The 18,244-nt window shown below is 31.2% G+C and overlaps 1 protein-coding gene across 1 annotated transcript in view; it reads right to left on the reverse strand.

Annotated features, from left to right (window-relative positions):
- Positions 1–209: 209 nt before the first annotated feature.
- Positions 210–18,244, reverse strand: part of Chic2 (cysteine rich hydrophobic domain 2) — a 42,412-nt gene continuing 24,377 nt past the window's right edge. The window contains exons 4-6 of the mRNA XM_015482115.2: positions 5,736–5,792; positions 5,510–5,569; positions 210–2,019 (exon numbers count right to left, since the gene is read on the reverse strand). Coding sequence (XP_015337601.1) covers positions 1,969–2,019; positions 5,510–5,569; positions 5,736–5,792 — 168 coding nt within the window. The 3' untranslated portion in view covers positions 210–1,968. The remainder of the gene's footprint in view (positions 2,020–5,509; positions 5,570–5,735; positions 5,793–18,244) is intronic.

Genomic DNA, 18,244 nt, shown 5'->3' on the forward strand with positions numbered 1-18,244 from the left:
TAATGGGAAGAAAAATATATCTAAATAAGTAAGTTCTTTTTATAAAGCTGATTTCTACAGCATTATATGGATTTACACAATTTTAAACAGGGAACTCTGTGTTGCATAGTCTACACAGTCATTACATTTTTTTGCTCTTTCTGAATCCTGAGGCAGATTTAGTATTATATGGAGATACAGTATTTTCCACACTGAAACCAGACAAATACTGGAGTTTTTGAATAGCATTACTTTTAATTGCACTACTTTAAAGTGGCAGGACACACTTCAGACACAAGTTAAATAAAAGTGGAAGTATTTGAATTCTTTGTACTTTGAGCTCTTCACAGGAAAAGTATTCTATAAATTCAAGTTGTTAAATTATGTGGGGGACAAGGCAAACAGATCATTCTCTGACCAAAAAAAAAAAATAATCCTAGCTTTTAAGATAATTCCTAATGTCCAGTATAATATATAGGATGCAAGATACTGGCATTTAACTATTCAAATTTATGTAGAAGTACAGTACTTTGGAGAAGTACAAAGAAATACCTTTTTAAAAAAATACAGGTATATAAATTAATGAAACCAGTATTTAAAAGATTTAATACAAGGAAAAAAGGTATTGTATAGTGGTACCAATTCTTAATACAAATTATTAAGCATAGTTTATATAATTTCAAAAGTTATTCACATTATTGCTCGATACCACAGTTGCATGGAACAAACTCTTGACACACATTAAAACTTGTATAATTTCAGGCTTATAAAAACAAAAATTTACACATAGGCCATATAGATATCTAAAAAGTTTTTAAATGCATGGAGGTTATCTATAATCAAAAAGACAAAAAAAGTATGTATGTGTATAGTGTATATTTAAAAATAATAAACTAATGATTCATGTCACAGTCACTCTCAATCAAAAAAAGTAACATAACTGACTGAAAGTGAATGCACAGATAAAAACAGTACTAAATATGTCCTCCATTTCTTAGTAGGAACTTGTTCTAAATACCATTGGGGTATTAAATAATAGCTTACTTTTAATCTAGAACTTTTGTTTTCTTTTCGAAACACTTTAGAAACATATCCATTCTACAACTACATTTGATTGGGAGGAATATTTTTTCTTAGAAATGTTTAAAGGAGTACTGCCATAGTTTTGAATATAAGATATGGTGAACAATAAAAATAACCCAAGTAAGGCCATTATTAATATCATCTTGACCAAAAATATATGCAGATTGTGATGCTACTATATTTTGTGATCCTGAGCTCTAGTAACCATTAGATGCATGCATACCATTCATTGATTTGCCTATTCTAATAAAAAATAATTTAATTCTGCCTTACTACCTTTGAAGACAGAAATATTTTCAAAACTTTTTGATAGGTCTTCATTATGTTAACAGATAGATCTGCTGTAAAAAGAATATTTAGGAATTATATGACAAAGGGTATGTTATGTAACAAAGGCTATTAAAGAAAACTTATTATTTTAAAGTAATTTCTATGTTAAATTTAAAAAAGGAAGAAAAAATAATACAAAGAGTGTGTTTGCTAGAATAGATAAGTAGCGTCTTACAGAGGTGTTTTTCTATGTTAAGAAATTTATAAATAAAGAATTGTGTGTACCTTGGTGATAAAATAAAAAAGGCTGGCCACTTTGTATGCTAAGTTCAAATGTATTTTTTTGAGAATACAAAAAGTAATCCTTGAAAATCAGAATACATAACAGAATAAAGCACAATAACTTAAGTATTAAACATCTGTATGAAATAACTTGCAAAGTTTGACAAATATGCACACACAGAACATGCGGTTATTTAAAAAAAACAACAAAAACGAAAACAAACAACAACAACAAAAAAAAAAAACACCACACAATTCTGTAGAACCAATGTTATGTCACCACCAGGAGAGCACCAAGCAAGGCACCATTGGAAAGACAACATACTTGGAAAGTCTCTATAAATAAAGTAAATGCTAATCTGGTCGAAAAATTGGTGTCTTTGGTAAAAATTCTATGAGGATGACCTGTAAAGGAAGAAGAGAAAGTTTTAAAAGGACTAAAACAGTTTTTTATCTTAAAACTTCACTTTCATCACTTAAAATTTTTTGAAAATCCATTCACATATCAAAACTACAAATTTTCTTAAAGCAGACATTTATTTGACACCCCAGAACCTCATCATTGAGAATTTTTCTGAATTTCAGTTCTATGAAGAAGCAGGCAAGTAAGTAAAATAAGTCTGAGAAGGTAAGTAGAGGTGGTTGATACAGACAGTGCCCCTGACAAACTGCAGGAATGCACATACTTGCGTGCACATTATGAATGAATGAGAAGACTGAGAATTGCAGATGAAGTGTTGTAGTCTATTTAATTCCAGCAATTTATGAGGTATTAGCACTGCTGTTTACAAATGAGAAAATTGATAATCTTACAAGTTGTAACATTATGGACTATGGAGTAACTATTTGAATAAAAAAGTTGTTTTAACTCCAAAGCCTTGTCCTTTCTATTGTATTATGTGACTATAGCTGTCCCAATATTTTCCTTCAGGCTTCTTCCCTTTTTCAACCCAATTCTGTAAGTTTTAGATGTTCTCATTTTACCACAGGATACTGGTCTTTCTATTTCTTTTAATTTTTTAAAGACCTTTTCTTCTTGAGTTAGCAAAATTAATTAAAATTTGGGGCTGGGGATATAGTTCAGTTGATAGAGTGCTTGCCTTGCATGCATAAGGCACGGGGTTCAATCCCCAGCACCATCAAAGGGGGAAAAAAAAAAGATTAAAATGTGTTTGTTTCAAAGGAACTTTTAATAGGAAACTAAAAGAAAAAAACAAAAGCAAAACACAATACAAAAACATACAAGTTGATGACAGCTAATTTTTATTCTGAACTTGAGTCATCTTAAATTTTAATTTAACTCTCTCCCTTGCTCCATCTCTGTATGGACTAGTGCTGACTGAAAAGGCATTTAATCTGAACAATTTCCAAGTTTGGTGAGCATGTCAATTATTTTTTTCAGAAATTATTTTTTTGTGTGTGTCTTGATATGATCTCCAAATCTGAACACATTTACATGTTAATCCATTTGAACTAGCAAACTTTGTATTCCCTTGAGTTCTACTGGTTTCTTTTCCAGGGTCTCCCTAAATTGCCCAGACTAGACTAAAACCTGGGATCCTCCCGCCTCAGCTTTGAACAGCTGAGATTATAGCTGAATGAATCACAACCGACTGAATTATCATTAGTTTTTAAAAAAACATATCCTACAAAACTCTTTTCCTTCACCAAGCACTCATAAAAATTGGGTACTTGTTTCTTCTAAATCATATCCCTCTAGTGTATCTGAATAAAGAAAAATTAGTATAAAGTTGGTATTTTTCCTAGATTATCTCCGAAATTCAAAATACTACCAGGAAGAATTATTTTTCTTTTTAACTAATAAATGACATTTCTGTAAGTTATAGAAAAGCTGAGGGAAGGAAGGCTACGTGACAAAAAAGGCTTGAATTCCTTAGGTAAGGAGGCATTCACTCTCTTCTTACTGGATTATATGCTATTTTAACTTTTAAAAATTACCCTTAGGGACTTTTTTTTTAATATTTATTTTTTATTTTATTTTATTTTTTCCGGTGGACACAACATCTTTGTTTGTATGTGGTGCTGAGGATGGAACCTGGGCCGCACGCATGCCAGGCGAGCGCGCTACCGCTTGAGCCACATCCCCAGCCCCCTTAGGGACTTTTTGAAGCTATGTTATTTTTGCTTTTAGCTATCAAAATCACATTCTTTGTTAGCAATTTTTAAATTTTTTTTTTGTTTTACTACTCTTCTAGGTATCTTCTATGATAATATAATACAATCATTTTAGAAATGCTTAATTATCTAAAAACTCAAGGTAAACTATTTTCCAAACAAAGCATAAAGTTCAGAATGTTTTAGAAGTTACTAAATTATTTTAATTTTGGTTAATAAAAAAATGTCATGAAATCTTTTTAAAAAATTCATATACCCTACTTGAAAATTACAGCATTGGAAATAATTTTTTTTTTTAGTGCTGGGGATCAAACAAAGGCCTTGAGCATTTAGGTAAGTGCTCTTATCACTGATTTATATTCCAGGCTCAGGTATAATTTAGATGTTTTCTTTTCCAAAGTAAATTTAGAAATGTACAAAAATAATTAATGCCTCCAACTTAAGCTTATTTGTTTGGATTTACAGATGTAGCAAATATTTCTTACAAAATCCCTTAAATCTCCTAAATATCTATTCCTCCCCACAAAATGTATACACAAAACCCTCTTACTATCTATAATAAAAAATATGACTAATATTTTCATAGGTCAACCTTAAAACAAGTTACTCAAATGTGCTTTTCTTATGATTATAAAGAAGTATCAAGTGTCTTTCTCATCATCATAAATTAACATGTTTGATATAATAGATAAAGAAAATCTACATTATTCTGTTCATTGAATAGAGCTAGTTTATGGGAAAAAAAAGACACTTAAAAATATCTCTTTTGTTCAAGGCTAGAAATGGGATTTGACGACATGTTAATGAAAGAACCGGAAAATGCTAATAGAGAAAAATGATTTTATGATAATTTCCAACTATTTAAACACTGTTTTAATCAATCTTTTATACACACATACTATCTATGATGGTTATATTGTTTCAAAGAAAAGACAAAATTCATCAGAAATGTTATAACAGGTACTTCACAAAGGCTGTGGTTTTAATTTTCAACAATTAACTCTTCCTTAGATCTTTTTCTTTTAATGTAATAACCTTTCCATATTTAAAATAAAACACTCAAGTTCAGGGAGAAAATAAATATTCATAATTTCCTATAGTTATTTTCAACTTTTCAAAAGGAAAACAATTGTCCAAGTAAATCAAGGAGTCATTTTAAAGTTCTAAAATAAACTGTATATACATTCAAAATTAACTATCTTTTAAAGAAAAAACACAGAATGATCAGCATCTCCTTTCCTGCTTACTTTTAAGATAATTTTCACAAAGCAATATTCTAATAACACTTTGAAAGATTCTCTAAAGGCCACTGAGGTATACTGGCAGTTAAAGTCTATAAAGGCTAAAGGTTTCTTAAGCTCCAATGACTTGGCTGAAAGGTTTTCTTCCATACTTGGAAACTTGATTAGCATTATATAAAAAAGCCATATCTGACTTGCTGCGTAACCAAAGTTGTGGTTATTCTTTATACAGCATTTAAAATTTCACACTCCATCAACACATGTTCAGGCTATTTTATCTTGGCAATTAATTTATTATTTTTCAGAACACAGTGAAGCCTTGTTTTCAAGTCATTCATAACTTTATAAATCAGGCTTGCACATGAAACCCATGCATCTGTGAAGCGTAGAAAATCCTTGCACTCAGGAGATTAAGCTCCTGACACCTTTGCTGATTAATAATCATGGAAAGAATAAGATCAGAAGCAAAATAAATGATCATTTAATAGAGAAACTCACAAAACAGCCCTTTAACTTACATATTCCATCATGTTATTCGTTTCACATTTCCTTTTGCTCAGTCTCCAGTGCAAGCATAGCTAGACAAGTAGGAGAGTAAAAGAAGAAAAATGAGCTCTATTTTATTGCAGCACACAGACTAACCCATTTGTCCACCTTTCATATTTTTAGTTCAACAAAAGCATCTGTTTCCATACTGTGCAATTCAGACCCCAACAGTACGAAGTTGCTCCCTGTGGTACTCACCTTGTGGTATAACCTATTGTTTTCCCATTCTAATAACTTCTCAATCGATCTTCGTGTCTGGAAGACAAATGAGGAAAAAGTTTACTCTTGACTGGTTTCAGAAAAACTTTGTTTTGCAGCTGCTTTTTGTGTGAAAAGGGGAGAAGTACATGACAGTGACTGAGTATAGGATAGCGTATATCACTATCAATGTTCTAGCATGAAATAGAAACCTGAACAGAAACAGTACTTTTCAAATAAACATACACTTTGGTTTATTTGCATATGTATTTTTTAACTGTTTCAAATTTACTAGCTTCTGATTTCAAAGTATCAACGTCTAAAAAATTATTTATCTGCCAAATGATATATGTTTAAGTTCTAAGTTCTTTCAAAAATACTTTTGCAATATTTAAATAGTAACAAAGGCCCTTAATACTTTAAAACAAGGATAATTTAAATATTAACTAACAAAATGCAAAAGCCCTTTAAGGTAAATCTTAAAATGAAATAACTGAACATTTTTAAAGGAAAAAACCCACCGAACTATAAAATTCAAATTTTAACATCATACTTTAAAATAATGTCTACATTTTTAAAAATATTAATTATTTCAGTTAGAGTTTCTAAACAAAGTCAAAATTTTGTTCAAACCAATATAAAAGTAGTGTCTGGTAGTCAAACCAAATTCTTAATACATGGTACTCTTTAAAGAATCAACTGAGAAATTCACTTCACTTGATTGTTCCAGTATATATATGCAGCAGGAAATGTTTCTTGTTTGGAAGGATGAATAAAGGAGAGTATAATTCATGATGCCAGGTGTTAGGATGAGACTGACACAGCTGCAGGTGCAAAAGTGATAGTATTGCCACAAGGATCAACTGCAACTTGGTGCAGCTGCAGTTTTCTTGAGAAAGAAGGAAAAAAGCATCTACTGCTATTAATATGGTACAACTGTAAATAAATACTAATAATCAAATATGTAACGCCTGTCAAACAAGGATGAGCTAGGTGAAAATTTTTAGGATCAAGTTGATTTTGAATTTTAATGTTACATAGTAAAAGATTAATATTTATTTAAATATTTATTGTAATCTAGTTCTAAATATTACCTTTTAGCATGTTGAACATGCTAAAAACATACCAAAATCACCTAAGTGCCAATTATAATTCATAGCTACCAACGAATTACCACTACTGTCTTAAATTTTCCAAGCTTAGGCCATAGAAATCAGAAAATCAACTACCTTTCTGGGTGATAATACGCCAATGACTAATTTATTACATTACTTTTTTTGAACAGTCTTTTTGGCAAGAATTTTAAAGAAAAAAAAGTGCCCTTGTTAACAATGATCAGCAGACCTCACTTGTTTCTTTGTAAAGATAGCCTTTTAGAGGCAGCTCTCCTTTTAAATGAAAATAGGGCAGCAGTTATGGTCACACTTTTTGTTAATTTAGTTGCCAGTCAGCCCCAAATCAAAAGAAAATAAGGCTGCAGAGTGTAATTAACATTCAGTTCAGTCGTTTTGTCCCTTGTCTAGCCCCCAAGCTTTGTTAAAATTGCCATCTGAATGCTGAAGGCTGTAGGGAAATCGATTTGATTCTAATAGCACCATGAAAAGAACATGATCTAACTGCTTTCAGCCCTCCGTAAATCTGTACTAGGTCTTTAGCACAATGCAACTTCCAATTTAAAAAGCACTGAATGTCTCGTCAATGACTTTGTGAAGAAAAAAGAACAAGGAGCAGACATAAAAATTCCAATAGTTGTTTAAGCATTAAAGTTCATTTGCATCACAGCGAACCTGAAAAGGGCTGACCTCTCAAACCGCCTCTCAGGTCTATGAAGTTGTAGCCTTGACAAGCTCACATTGACAGAGCTCATTGACTCTGAAAGGCTACTCTATCAATGGTGAAAAATGGCAATAGGTTCTACTATGAGCAGGCATCTGCCTGCCCACCCGCTGCTAAACCAATGGTAAAACCGATTCAAAACCTGAATCTACCTTGTAATCTTCCTTTCTAGGACCTTTTAATAATAGATTAAGATTACTATACAATTTGAGGTTTTACTTTTACTGATGGTTTAAAGGTTGGAAGGGGTGTTGAAAGAAACAGGGTAGGGAGAGAGAACTAGCTTTCCAAGTCTATTGTTTTATATTAACACATAAAAATAGAATCCAAAAGCTTAACACTACACTTTGCAAATATTTATTACTTAAAGAAAATAATATTGTTAGCATCATCTTATTGCATCAGAAATTTAAATCCATGAAAATCTACATTATGAAAATGGAATTCTTTATGATGCATATATATATATATACACACACACACACACACACACACACACATATACAAACACAATTTAAAACTTTAAAATATTTACTTTACATAACTTACATCAACTACCAGTATTTGAATAAAAAATAATTACATAATTACAAAGTATGAACCTAAAATTCCAAAATACTTATGTAGGAATTCTGAATTTATTCTTTGCCTCTAATTGAGAGTTTAACGATAGGGTTTGTTATAGTAATTGTGTCTTAAAATATTTAAGAATTCTAAACCAAACAAACCCTGCTATGCTACATTCTGAATAAGCATCTAAATATACAATATTTCTACACACTTGACAGTCTGAAGTAAAAGCTGTGAATTAGCACCATCTAATCTTGCTATAAGACTTCTTTCCTGCTTGACAGGTGAAAAAAAAGGCACTTGCACGTGCAGCTTAATTAATCATTGCACTTGACATCTCAATGATTTACAGTGAGGAGCAGGTGAGAACATACAAAACCAGAAAGAACCCTTGATTTGAGTGGAACATTTCTTGCACACTAAGGTGACAAGTATGTAGATTCTAGCAGAGATTAAAAAATAAAAAAAAAGAAAGAAAAGAAACTGTGCCACAAATTATTTGTTAGTAGCAACAAAAGCTCAAATTAAATGGAAAAAAAAAGCTGTAACTACTGAGAATGTTTAATACTCTGCAATTAATTTTAGTTAACAAAATCAAAATATATTTTCAAGATTAAATACAATACCAATTTGACAGATCATGAAAAAAAATGACACTTAAGCATTTATAAAAGCAATTTCAAAGCTTTCAAACTTCAATTGCAGTCATTTAGAAATAAAAGTTAAGAGTTTATGTCCACAGGACTATCAGAGATCTATTTCTAATTTCAACATTGCCAAACTCTACCGTAACTAACTGGACAAGCAAACTTAATCATATAAAAACCTGTCGTGGAATTTAAATGTTTATATTGACCTCCAAGTTTCAAAATAAAGCAAATTAAACCATTAGAAAAAAATATGTAGAGGCCTGCCAACAAAAAATACCAATAAAACATTATCTTTCTAGGCCAGCTTTTAAAAATGTCATCTTAATTTTCTTTAAAGAATTTAGTGCTTGTGAAAAGCCCCGAATTGATAGTCATGGGAACTAAGGATCTTCTATTTAGCTGAAAGAACAGGGGAAAGGGCAGTGCAGGCTTCAGTACAAGGTTCCCTACAGTGGGCCTTAATCCTTTTCAGTGCTTACACCCTGGGGGTGAGAGGACAGGTTAGTGGTTCTTTACCAAGGAATCCTTAGTCCTTCTGCTTAAGATGATCAATAAGAAATCTAATTTTATGATGGATTCTTTAATTAAAATTACCAGGACCACCAACTTACACCATGTAAGCAAAACAACTTTTTGTGAGAATGTCATGTCACTAACCTGGAAGAGGACAGCTTCAAGCATCTGGACTCCCACCCACCTCCCTTGAGAGTTCATTTTGAAGGCCCTCCCTTTTAAAACAGTAACAACACATTTCTTCATTTCAACATCTTGGTGGTTTTATTTTCCTTATTAGTGAGTTACTTCTAATATAGCCTCTTAAAATAACAAGAGATTAAAAAACATAATTCAATTAATAAATATACGTTATAGATTTAAATTGAGTAATAAGCAATAGTACCATAAGGAGAAACATTTTGGCTTCTACTCTTGTGCTTGGTTGCTTTGAAATGTTTGGTAAAACTGTGGGAATAAGCCAAAACATGAGAACTGCAAGAGAAGTCAAAGGATATGAACAATGCACAAAACAACTTACTTAGGTGACTAATCAACAAGGTTAGATATGACATACCCGTAAGTTCCAAAAAAGAATATAAAGTAAGCTTACAAAAGTTAAAAAAACAAAAAAAAGTATGAAACACTGTGAAAACCTAAATTACTGAAATACAAAATCAGGATTTCCTAAAAAACCTCAAATTTGATTATAAAATATTTTTACAATTTCATTTAACTAACTTTTTCTCTATAGATAAAGTTCACTACTTATAGGTTTATTTGAATTGGATTTATTCATAACATCAGAGAATGTCAAAGCCAAATTTCAAACGTTCAATTTCTTATTTAAAACAAATTTTGAATTTTAAACTTCTAAAAGTATAATTCATTAAGCTTTAACTAAAATGCTTTAAATGTATTCACAATCTTATTTTTAACTTTTAAATGTTTTTTAAATAAGAATTACACATATATTTAGACTACACTACAAACTGAAATTGTTAAAATAAGTGAAACAATTAATATTTTTAGTTATAAGTTATTAGAAGGAAAACATATGATTTGGAATGGATTATTTTAACTTTGGAGAACTAAAGAGAAAATTACTTGATTTACTTCTGTTTGTTCTGGATTAATGTTAAATCTTATATTCCAATTATGTGCAGAAAATTCTATGTCGTATCTCAAAATTATGACATATGAAAAACTTGGATTACCAATCATATAACAAGAATATGTATGAATTGCTCAAAGGAATTTTTAACCAAATTCCCTTCCTCTACATAAAAGCTCCTTTTAAAAATTGTAATGTGAACACTGAATTTCAAATAATCTAAATATACTAAAATATCCACTAAAGTATTATTAGAATAAAGTTTTTAGTAATGTTTGTTAAAAAGTAGTATTATTGGGGCTGGGGATGTAGTTCAGGGGTACAGCACTTGTGAAGCCTGAAGAAGTCCTGAGTTCCATCCCCATAATTGCAAAAAAGAAGAAGAAAAAGTACCCCTGTTAGAGATAAGCTAAACAACTGCTAACATTTGTGGATCAAAAATATCCTCGGGGCAGCACTGAGCCATCACTTATAGGTGCTAATCTTAAGTAATGTATGATTAAGCTGAATTTCATCAAGAGTTTATGAGCTAGACTAGTGAGTGGCTCATAACTTTTAAAATTACACCATTTTATAAATGATGAAAGTTAACAGACTCTTTCTCCAGAAAAAGAGACACATATACAGAAATACAAAATGCTGCACAAAATTTCAAGGGAGTGATCCACTAAATCCCAGTTACATTTAACAAAATACTAATAATGTTTCAGGAAACTAAAACCGAATTTCAACTGAATCAGAAAATTTAAAGAACTATTCATAAGACAAATTAATTTCACCAAATAAGTACTACTACAGGGACTTTTTGAAAAACTAAACATAATTAGGATGAATTAGTGCTTAGGACCAAGAAGTAGAAAAGCAGTTTTAAAAAAAAAAATCAACTGTTCATTGATTAAAATAGACAACTGGAGAAATAAGAATGAATGAATGGATTAAGAATTATTGTTTATGGAACGTGATATGGGGTCTGACCCATGCTAGTATATTCCTTTTGTTATCTTATTTATTAACCTGCACAACAAAACCTATAAGGTAGATTGTATTACTTTCATTTTACATATAAGAACTGAACCTTAGAGAGGTCAAGAAACATTAAAGCTACATTAGGAAACAGTGGAGCTAGGATTTGAAAATTAATATGGCCTACAACCTCATACTTTTTCTGTGGTACCTATTACAGAGCTATTGAGTTTGTAAAGAATGTGTCAGATTTAACAGATGATCTTGAGACAAATAATATATCTATAGCATGCAAATTATTTAAGTCACCAACCAAATTATTACTTACTGACCCTAAAATTATGATTAATTAATATCCAAGAAAACAGAGAGTAAAGACAGATGGAAAAAACAGAGAATTTAAAAAGGGAAGTGAAGTCTATAAAACATGAAATGGGCATCCTAGAATTAGAAAGCATAATATTTGATAGTAAAAAAATCTCACTGGACTGGTTAACAACAGATTGGTGACAGGAAGATAGACAAATCTTCTCATAAACTACCACATCAGTAATACCATGCTAGAGAACTGCAAGTCAGCCAGATATGAGAAAAACACATTTTCCATTGCCACCTCTGTACATTTAAGGCTCAAACTTACACTTTTATCAGTATCCTCTTTATAATGAGAATTTAGAAACACGTTTTTACCCTAATTAAAAACAAGCTCTCAGTGCTGTTCACACTAATGATCTCAATTTATATAAGAACCAGTTTTCTACCTTTCAAGGCTAGAACAGTCTTTAAAATGAAATAGCAATAAATGTATTCCTCTAGTTTTAAGAAATCTTGTATGAGACCACTTTTGCAAAGTGAAGGAAATAAGATTTCTTTACTGCAAGAAGAGGCAAAAAACAAAACAAACACTTCACAACCTAAAGTAGGGTTAGAGGAAAACCTGATTCTTCTTTTCATCTTTCCAACTTTGCATGGCACTTATTACATGTCATTTTTAATCAATCTGAGAGTAAATACATGTTTCAAAAAAAAGAATGCAACATTAGTGAAAAAAGAGCTTTATCAGAAATCATGAGCACGTATTTGCTAGGGAGTAGGAAGCAAAAATTTTTTCAAAGACAGGTCTGTTCATTTTCATTTATTTTTTATAAGACTTGAACAGTAAAAGCAATACATCAACTCTGAGATGTATAAAATCTTATTAAAATATACTTTTATCCCATATCCACTTTACCTGTTTTACAGTCTCTTTCCTTTATTGGTTGTAGCTTCAATAAATGCAAAAGATAGAAAAAAATTGTAACAGTAAAACTGTGAAAAACTAAACAGAGCATTTATCATTGGAAAATGACAAAACAATGCTTATATGCTATTGCCATTTATCAACTAGATAAATTTAGGTAAATTATAACCTACTATTATGAACCTGAATTTTCTAACTTGAGAAATCTTTCAAATTGCTAAATTTCTCTAGTTTATAAACTGAGAAACCTCAAACAGGTTACTTGATTTCTGAGTCTTAAAATAGGAATAATATGAATGTCTCTACTCCTGAAATTTTGGGAAGTATACAATACAAATAAATTGGTTAACTCAATCCCTGAGATACAGAAAACATTCAATGATTACTAGATGCTACCATGATATTTACCATATAGGATTGTTGTGAAAATTAAAGGAGAATATATATTTTCTACCTTGTAAGTATACAATAATTATTCTCCTCTTCATTTGCTTCTTGAAGTCTATTATTCCACTGTATGTCAATACAGATTTTACTTTTTAAGCAACATATTTTAAGTTATACAAATATCAGGAATTTAGTGATTTGGAGTAACTGGTATTATAAGCCATTACACCTTAAATTATATTACTTGTAAATGTCAAAAATCTAAAATTATGTGATAGACTTTCTTATATGTAAAACTAAGATATTTCTAATTTAAATACACAAACTTAGAATTCATGTTGGTTTTTTTTTCCAGGTTTTCTTGTTGAAAATTTCTAAAAATTGTATTTCAAATTGCTAAATCTATCACTTTACCTTCAACTTTTAATGTATAAATGTATTAGAATAAACTTTTCCACTACAACAAAGACCAGATGTTTCAGAACTTAATAAAAGCATGTAAAAGTCAAAAAAGAAGAGTAAAAGATTAAGATCATCAAAGCAAATTAAAATCCTTATAAATATATTTACTAAAATAAAGCAAAGTGGATAGCATTCTTTTAAAAAAAGGTTAGCACTATATCTTCAATCAATAATAACAGTGTATTACTAGAATATACTTCATTCATTATGCCTTGTTCATTAGAAATTTTTCAGGAGTCCTACTTCACTAAAATTTTGATAATATCCTTTCAAATGTGTTTGCTTTGTTTCATTATCTGCAATATGTTAGAGGCATTTTTCTTATCTAATTCTTCTTCTGAATGGTCAATGCCTTTCTCGTTTAGGATTCAGAATTAATGACTACAAATGTTCAAATCCCAAATATAGAGGAAATCAGTTTGAAAGTTCTCAATAACTTTCAGTACCATTAGTATAACTGCATATATTTCAAATTCCTCCCATATACAAATATACTTAACTTTCTGCTTAGTTTCTCCTTGTTCACTTTCCCTTGGTGTTCTTTAAGATTTTCAAGACTACCTGCTGCTTCAAAGTAAAAAATAAATCACTACTCTTTACCTCTTCCATTAATTTTTTATTCCATCTAATTTTCTTTCTTCCCTTCCCTCCCTCTCCCCCTCCCTCTCTCCCTCTCTCTTTCTCTCCCTCTCTTTCTTTCACTGAAGATTGAACCCAGGAGTGTTTAACCACTAAGCCACATCCCTTTTTTACATTTTATTTAACAGGGTCTGAGTTGCTAAGTGTCTTGCTAAATTGCTGAGGCTGGCTTTAAACTCACAATCGTCCTGCCTCAACCTCCCAAAGCTGCTGCTGGGATTATAAGCATGTGCCACCATAATATTCTATAATATTCTCAGTGCTGGGGATTGAACCCTGATCTCACATCGGTAAGGTGAGTGGTCTACCACTGAACTACTCACCCAGCCCTCTGCCGTTTAGATTCTCAACTCCTAATACACCTTAAACCAGAGTGACCTACAGTTATTGGATAAGTAAATTTGAGATTGAGAAAAGATATTCAGAAGTAACCCTAAGTATACTAAAACTTTAAGTAAAACAAGGACTTAAACTCTATTATACTATTTATTTGTATGCAAAAGAAAACTTTAAAAGTAAAAAAAAGGTTAAGTTGATATTTAAACAGTGTGAAACTTCTGAGTTCTTTGTTGAGAAAAGGGCTAAAAGCACATATAAACAAAGTCTATAAAGTCAGGATATGATATATGCATATATATAAAAACAAAAAGTGAAACAGTTACTTAGAACAGAAAACAATAAAAGCAAAATTCCTTAATACAATACACAATAAAATTATGAAAAATGTTTCTTCAAAGAATGAGCCAGCCCAGGCACAGCGGCATACACCTATAATCCTAGCAAATCAGAAGGCTGAGGCAGGAGGCTCACAAGTTCAAGACCAGCCTCAACAACTTAGTGACACCCTATCTAAAAATAAAAAATAAAAAGGCTGGGGATATAGCTCAGTAGTTAAGTACCAATGGGTTCAACCCCCAGCACCAAAAAAAAAAAAAAAGAAGACATGGATATACATTATACATTCTCTAACCTCTAACACTATGAATTGGGCACAGCCCAGAAGCAAAGCATAAACAAAACTAAGCTTCTGCAAAGCAAATATCATAAAATCTATTTAATAAAGCTGAAACATTTTATTTATTTGTAAGCTTCTCAGTCTCTTACAAAGAACATGCTGAAAGGCTGAGGTTTACTGTTTTATTGTCTTCTAAGCACTAATTACAACTTAAAATTATTTTGTGTTTATTTTATTGCTTTTGTCTACCTTTTAAGTCCACAATAGAAACTACATAAACTCAGCATCAAAAACAGTACCAAGCCCACAGTGTTATTTCAGGTACATTCACTGAATTAATGAGTAAATATAATCCAAGAGGCTTGAGTTGTATCTCAGTGGTAGAGTGCTTGCCCAACATGGGTAAGATCCCGAGTTTAATCCTCAGCACTGTTGCGGGTGATGTAGTGGTGAAGGGGACCCAAGAGAACAGTACACTAGCAGCATAAAGAAATGGTAACCAGCTTACCAATTTTATAGGAAAAATTCCTCCCTCCCTCCATCCTTCCTTCATGGTACTGGGGACTGAACCCAGGACCTCACACACACAAGGCAAGCACTCTACCATTAAGTTACATCCCCAGTCCTTAAATGACTATATGAACTTAAGCTCAATAAACTATTACTTAAAAAAAAATCAGGAAAATGGAAATAAACAACTGGGGTGAGGGGAATACTAAAATGAAAGAATTAAATCTAGCCATATCAATAATCAAAAGAAATGTAAATAGTCTAAAATCCCTAATAAAAGGGTAGTAATTATCAGGCTAAATAAAAAGGAAAGACCCAATACTACTGGGTGTGGCAGTACATGCCTATAATCCCATCTACTTGAACAGCTGAGGTAGGAGAATCTTTACATTCAGGCCGGTCTAGGCAACTTAGCAAGACCCTGTCTAAAATAAAAAAAGGTTGAGGGTATAGCTGGGGGTATAGAGTTCTTGCCAAGCATAAGTAAGGCCCTAGATTCAAACCCTAGTACTGGGTGAAAAAAACAAAAACAAAACAAAACAAAACAAAAAAACTAAAAACAAATAATAACCCCAAATTACCTATACAAAATGAACTTCAAATAAAAGGCACAAACAAGCTAAAAGGAGAGAAAAAGAAATACTATACAAACTTTAATGAAAGGAAAGTTGAAATGACTACATTAACATACATGAAATGGATTTCAGAGAAAAATAAAGGTCAATTCATAATGATTAAGCAATCTATGAAGTAGACCAAAAAAATCTGAAAAATTAGGAAGTTATAAAATGTCAAAATATATAAATCACACACTGAAAAAATAACTGATAAAATTAATGGAGAGAAAAATCAATAAAAATATCAATCTCCTCAAAAATCTAGGAATGAAACCACCATTCGATCTATCTATCCCACTTCTCAGAATATATTCAAAGGATTTAAAATCAGCATACTGCAGTGACACAACCACATCAAAGTTTATAGCAGCTCAATTCACAATAGCTAAGCTAGAGCTAGAGCCAACTTTGAAGCCCTTCAACAGATGAATGGATAAAGAAAATGTGCTATATGTACACAATAGAGATTAGCCATTAAGCAAAATGACTTTATGACATTTCCAGTAAATGGATAAATCTGGACAACTATCATGCCAAGTGAAATGAGAGAAGTCCCCAAAAGCCAAAGGCCAAACATTTTCATTGACATGTGGAAGCTAACCATAATAAGGGGACAAAAGGGGAAGAACAGATAGGTTCTCAGTAGATTAGACAAAGGGGAATGAAGGGAAGGGAGGAGGGAGAGTTTTCCCATGTAAATATATGAATACACAATAATGAATCCCATTATTGTGTACATCTACAAGAATGGAGTCCTAATTAGAATAAGATATATTCCATGCTTATAATAATTACATCAAATGAATGCTACTGTCATGTACAACTAAAAAGGAAAAATTGAAAAAAAATTAACTGACATTTAAAAAAAAAAAAAATTTGAATAACAGGTAAATACACACTCTTTTTTTTTTTTTTCTCTCTCCTTTTCTTTAGGAGTAGGGTATACCAGGGATTGAACTCATGGGCACCCGAACACTGAGCCACATTCCCAGCCTTCTTTTGTATTTTATTTAGAGACAAGGTCTCACTGAGTTGCTTAGCACCTTGGTTTTGTGCAGGCTAGCTGTGAACTCATGATCCCCCTGCCTCAGCCTACCTAGCACATCTGGCTTAAATACCCATTCTTTTTAAGTATATATGGATCATTTATTAAGACAGTTTATATTCTTAGTAATAAAATAAGTTTCACTAAACTTAAAAAGATTCAAAACATATGAAATAGGTTATCTAACCATAATTAAAATATGTAATAGAAATATCTCTAGAAATTTCCCAAAATATTGAGAAGTTAAATGCAATACTTCTAAATAATTCATTGTTCAAAAAACAAATCAAAGGCAAAGTACAAAGTAGAATGAATTAAATGAAAATTAAAACACAACATATTAAAATTTATGTGATACTAGTAACATAGTACTCAGGAAGAAAATTTATAGCACTAAACACACTAGGAAAAAAAAAAGGGTCTCATATCAAGGTCCCTTATTTCTACCTTAAGATACTAGAAACAGAAGTATGAATCAAACCCAAAATAAGAAGAGAGGAGTGTACAATGAATCAAAATGCATTGTGCTGTCATATATACTTAATTATAATGAACAAATAAATAGATAAATTTTTAAAAGAGAGGAAACAATAAAGGTCAAAGTAAAACCAATGAAATATAAACATGAAACTAATAGAAACAATCAGCAAAATCAAAAGCTGATATTTGAGAAGATCAATAAAATTAATAAACCTTTACTCAAATTGGTCAGAGAAAAAAAGAGAGAAGGGAAGTATCTTCTATTTGCCTAAGCAAATTCATAGATATGATACTAAAAGCAGAATTCATTTTTTTAAAGTGATAAATTGAACTTTATCAAAATCAAAAACATTTGCTTTGTCAAAGACATTGTTAAGATTTTTTTAAAAGACAGGCTATGGGGGCTGGGGATGTGGCTCAAGCGGTATCGCGCTTGCCTGGCATGCGTGCGGCCTGGGTTCAATCCTCAGCACCACATACAAACAAAGATGTTGTGTCCGCCGAAAACTAAAAAATAAATATTAAAATTCTCAAAAAAAAGACAGGCTA

Source organism: Marmota marmota, unplaced genomic scaffold (genome assembly GCF_001458135.2).
Source record: "Marmota marmota marmota unplaced genomic scaffold, marMar, whole genome shotgun sequence".
Taxonomy (NCBI): Eukaryota; Metazoa; Chordata; class Mammalia; order Rodentia; family Sciuridae; genus Marmota; species Marmota marmota.